We start from the raw sequence: 5,477 nt of genomic DNA on the forward strand, positions 1-5,477 counted from the left end.
AGGCCCACAGGACAAGAAACTGAAGGCGACCAGCACCTTGTGAGAAACTGAGGTCCTCAGTTCAACAATCCACGGGAGTGGTTTGAAAGAAGGCCTTCTCTAATTGAACCTTGAGATGAGACTGCAGCCCCGACCAACACCTCGATCACAGTCTGGGAGAGATCCCGAGACAGAGGACCCATTCAAGCTGCATATGTATTCTTGACCCACAGAAACTACGAGATAATAAATGCTGTTGTTTTAAGCCACTAAGTGTCAGGGTGATTTGTTATACAGTCTACTGGTTTGTCTATCTTCACAAGGACTCAGTGAGGTGTTCAGAGAAACCCTTAACTCACCCTCTTCATAGATAGAGAAACTGAAGCTGAGGAAAACAATAGGACTTCACCCAGGTGGTGCTGAAGCCAAACACCACAACTTTTATCTCCTTTGAGTGAGTTTTCTGCTCCTGTCCTCACTCCCCATCACCAGCCCCCCACTAGGAGTACCACAGCAGCTCCCCATCTGCCCCCCCGGCACCCCTAGTCCAGAGCAGCCTGGATGGGCTTGGACAGAAATGTGGACTCACTGCCAGTTTCTGACCTGGAGAGAAGGTCCCAAGAGATGTTGGTCAAGAAGGGAGGAAAAGAAAGTCCAGTCGTAGTCTGGGCACTCACTCTTCACTCATAAGCAACTCTGAGTGGGGAGAAGGAAGATGAAATTTGTTACGAGAGACCCCTGGCCCATCTTACAAGTCTCTGCCTGACCTCTCCACTCTCTTTCATAATGTCAGAAAACACGTGAACCACTCTGGTGTGTGCCGAAGCCCAGGAGTGTCGATCTGCACGGCACTACTGCTGTGAAAGCCAATGGACAGTTGCTAGGGAGCAGCCCTCCCTTGCTGTTCATTGGAGTTGCCATGGTGATCACTATACACAGGGCTCTGTTACCTCAGAGGGCTGATAGGCCCACCTTGGGGAACCAAGGCCATAGAAAGCCAGTACTGCCCCCCGAACACTCACCTTGTGCCAGGTTGTGTGCCAGGCACAGAAGGCTCAGATGCCATCAAATGGGAAGGACATTCTTGGGATTACTAAGTATTACATAGAGTAATTAGTTCTGTCTAGGAAAAAGGAGCAGGGCTCACAGAAGGGCCATTTGATCTAGATTGTGAAGGATGCATAGGAGCGCAACAGTTTAGAAGGGACTCATATATCAAAGGCATGGTACGTTTGTAAGCGTAAATGTAGGTCAAGGGGAATGGGGAGGGAAGAAGGAGAGATTCACCTGGAGTTGTCTGAGCTGGCTGTGAAGGAATCAGAGACCAAGGAGTGAAATCAGAGCAGGGTGGGACCGTGAGGGTCTGCTCTGCTCCACTCGAAACAGAAGGGCTACGGAAGATTAAGTAAAGTGACGTGACTTCTGCGGTTCGTGCCAGCGGCAGCTCAGTCTTGTTTGGCTGTTGCTCAGCAGGGGTCGGGGTGCAGGGTATGCCTCTTGCATGCCTCGCCTTATGGGGCCTCCCCAGGAAGCAGAGCGCATTGTGGTTAAACTTGGGGTCCCCCAAGTCTGGGCCTGCCGTAGTAGAAGAGTGACTTAGGTCAAGTTCTTTAGCTGAACTTTCCTCATGCGTGAAACAGATATAACCTGCCTCCAAGGGTCAGAGTGAGGACTGAACAAAGTCATTTTTGTGAAATGCCTAGAACATTGCCTACACAGAGAGACATCCCCTATAGCTCGAAGCTGACCCTGTAAGTGATCCATCAGCACGTCCTTCAAAGGACACGACTCAGAGCCCTTTATCCACCTCCATGTCTCCCCCCGGACCCCAGTCGAAGCCACCACCACCTCCAGCCTGGGTTAACACACTTGCCTCCTCGCTGGTCTCCTGTTTCTGCTCTCGTCTCTGTATTAACCGCCCGTTGGCACGGAACAGTGCTGGCGAGCCTCAGGGATGCTGCGGGCTCAGTTGCAGACCACCACGATAAAGCGAAGAGTGCAATCAAGTGAGTCACACGAATGTCTTGGTTTCCTAGCGCGTGTGAAAGTTATGTTTCCCCTATCCTGTAGTCCGTTTAGTGTGCCATAGCGTTATGTCTAAGAACACCAATGTACCCACCTTAATTAAAAAATACTTATTGCTAAAAAATGCTAACCATCATCTGAGCCTTCAGCGAGTCATCATCTTTTTGCTGCTGGAGGGTCTGGCCTCTATGCTGATGGCTGCTGACTACCATGCTGGTAGTTGCTGAAGACTGGAGTGCCTGTGGCAATTTCTTAATATAAGACAATAACGAAGTTTGCCGCATCAACTGACTCTGCCTTTCATGAATGATTTCTCTGTGGCATGAGATGCTGTTTGATAACGTTTTACCCACAGTAGAACTGTTTTCAAATTTGGACAATGGGGAGGAGGGAACTCCCAGTAGGTGGGGTCAGGAATCATCCTAATCTTCAGAGGGTTTAGAGATCCTGTGTCTGGAAAACTGGAAGTCCAGCCAAGGGGTCCAGTCTACAGGGTGACTTTCTTCTACCATAGCTTCCTGGTTCACACTGGCAAAGCTCTAAGACCACCTGCCCCAGCACCCCCCGGGGGGTCTTATTCTGAGCCAAGAAGGTCACCCAAGGGGGTGCCACCTTCCTTTGGCCTGCTTCTGAGCATCACCTCTTCTGAGGCCTCAGGCCCTGTGTTTGTGACATCTCTTAAACACTCATTTGGAAGGCCACCTGCCCCCACGCCTCTTCCCCCACACCCAGAGAGCTGGGCCTACAGCAGGAGGGGTTGGTACCTGGCTAGCTATGGTTTCGCTTCTCTCTGGCTTACTGGTACACCTTCCAGGTAGGTCCCAGCATGCTCTACCTGACATGGGACAACAGGTGGCTTCCTTTGTCAAAACTAAATAATAAAGCAGGGCCTTCAGTGTGACTTCCCAGCTGGCTTCCCTAATTGGTGGCTTCTAAGGAATCTGAAGGAGATGGAAGTCTGCGGCAAGGATGGGAGCAAGGGAGAGGTAGGCAGACACAGACTCAGGAAAGGCCATGTTTATTCCAGTGTTGTTGGGGGAAAGGAGGGCTTCACACAGCAGTTCTAAACCTTGTCAATCTCCTTTGCCGAAGAGGTACGAACCAGCTACAGGTCACGCCAGCCTCTAGACTAGTGGGAGTTACGGACAGGTGGAGGAGAAGCCCGTTGCTCAGGCCTTCCCATCCTTCTGCTGGGACACACGTGTCTCCGGGGGGCCCCGGCGGAACCACTCGGACCAGGACCCATCATAGATGGCCACGTCAGGCTTGCCGCAGAGGTACGCAGCCAGGGCAATGTGGCAGGCGGTGACACCCTTCCGGCACGTGGCAATGAGTGGCTTTGCAAGGTCCACCTTCTTGGCCTCAAACATAGCGCGGAGCATCTCTGGGCTCTTCTCGAAGCCGTCTTCCGTCAGGAAGTCCATGAATGGCATGTTGACTGAACCTCGGATGTGCCCGGAGTCCAGTCCTGGGTCGGGGCAGAGGTCAAAGAGAAGGACAGGGTTAGAAAGGCATGGGGGCGGGAGGGAGCAAGTGCTGGAGGCCACGACCAGCTGTGGCTATAAGGATAGAGAGCTTCTCGAATAAAACTAACATCTTTGCCCATCTCGGATCCTGACTTATTCCTGGCCCTTCCTACAGTCAATGCTCATGACTTAAGACAAAGTCGCCCCCCCTCCCTCAAACCTGTCTTGAAGTAGGAATGTCCAAAATCATACCTGCTTGAGAGGATGGGGATACGGGTCTCAGCGCTACCACTTACTAACCTTTACGTTGGACAAATCGCTTCAATTCTCTGAACTTCGGTTTTCTCGCCTGAAAAATGGGCTGAGTTGTGCGGACCCTTCTCCTAGGGTTTTTCAGAAGAGCAAATGAGACGACTAATGTGAACGCTACGTGCTGTGCCAGCGGCTAAGAACACAGTGGTGAAAAGGACAGACACAGCCCCGGTTCTCTGGGGAGTATGGTCTAGCGAGGAAGAGCGACGTTACACAGATAACCACATAATCCATTGATATGTCACCTCATTTTACAGTTGAATACACTGAGGTTTGCAAAATAAAATGGCCCCCCTAAGGCCACACAGGGAGGTAAAGGCAGAACCAGGGTTACTCGGAGTCACCAGGTTTTCCTGTGAGGCGCACAGTTGTGGAAAGAGCATGTGATGTGGTGTTAGACATATGCTCAAAGACCAGCTCTGCCACTTACCAACAGGGTGACCTTAAGTCACATCACCTCTCTGAGCCTGTTTCCCCATTAGTAAGTGGGAACGGGAGTAGTCGTGTGCGTCGGGCTGTCGTAAGGAGTAAAGCCCCAACTACTAAGGCTGGCCCACCCACCCCGGGGGCAGACGAGACTGGGGGCAGTGCAGTCTGTCTCTTCAGGCCTCTCCTAGCAACCCTGAGGCTTGGATGGAAGCAGAACGGGGGTCTAGGCTGGCGTTGGGATCCATTCTAGAACTGTCTCTGCAGCCAGTGAGTCCCCTCTGCCAAATCTGGCTTCAGAAAAGCCAGCAAATTGGGCAAAGTAGCCTGGACCACAGCCAGAGCTGGTGCCACCCGCAGGGCCAAGGCCTTGGGCTAGCCCCCAGCATGCCCAGGCCGCCCCTCTCTTCCTCAAGCACCCCACAGCGTGGCAGACCAGGCACTGGCAGTAGGACCCAAGGCAGGCTTGGGTGTGTCTTTGGGCTCTCCTTCCTCTAAAATTCCCTCACTGTCCCATTAAACCCGGACAGTGGGGCAGGGCAGGACGAGGGTGGGGGGCAGTGACCAGGGCACACACTGGGGCAGTGTGTAGCCAGGCAGGCCCTGCACCTCCGAGTCTCAGTTTCCCCAACCGTGAATTGGGGAGATAATCCCACCTACCTCACAGGCTTGTGGGGAAGTTAGCTATTGTAGGTAAAAGCCCCTAATGACCGTGGGCACACAGGTGTGCACTCAACCTACAATATTACAGCAATTTCTTCCTGTGATTTCACCTTTTTGTCTGGAAACTTTAAATGTGAGATCAGATGTGTGCTGAGCTACCAATGAGGCACAGTTCATCTGCTGGCTTCGAGGGTGTTCTTTGCCAAGAAACCCAACTTTAAAATGTTCAGCATCCAAGCAGTGGGCTGGACTTGGTGCATTTAAAAACACAAGCCTTTGTGTTCTGAATGCTGTTTTTCTTTCCCCCCATTCTCTAGGAAACAGTTCCATTGTTTTCTTCTGATTATATAAAAGGTACTTCTTCCCAGTGATGAAGTCAGGGGGTTTCTGCAGATCTGGCCTCCCACACTGGGTGAGCCTTGGGAGGTGGGGTCCTCCTTTTCATCTCCACCAGGGAAGGGCTCGGGCCTGTCTGGGGAATTTAAATGAGCAGGAACTGACTGCCTGTGTGGGAGGAGGGCAGGGAGGAACCTGGCCAGAGAACCTTGGAGAACAGCCAACTGGAGGAAAGGCACAGTGGGCTCCCAAGCTCCTGCTGCTCTTCCC

General features: G+C 52.2%; 1 protein-coding gene across 1 annotated transcript in view; it reads right to left on the minus strand.

Moving 5' to 3' along the window:
• Positions 1-3,005: 3,005 nt before the first annotated feature.
• TST (thiosulfate sulfurtransferase) overlaps positions 3,006-5,477 on the minus strand; it is a 6,183-nt gene continuing 3,711 nt past the window's right edge. The window contains exon 2 of the mRNA XM_011354439.2: positions 3,006-3,472. Coding sequence (XP_011352741.2) covers positions 3,174-3,472 — 299 coding nt within the window. The 3' untranslated portion in view covers positions 3,006-3,173. The remainder of the gene's footprint in view (positions 3,473-5,477) is intronic.

This window comes from Pteropus vampyrus, unplaced genomic scaffold (genome assembly GCF_000151845.1).
Source record: "Pteropus vampyrus isolate Shadow unplaced genomic scaffold, Pvam_2.0 Scaffold16, whole genome shotgun sequence".
Lineage (NCBI taxonomy): Eukaryota > Metazoa > Chordata > Mammalia > Chiroptera > Pteropodidae > Pteropus > Pteropus vampyrus.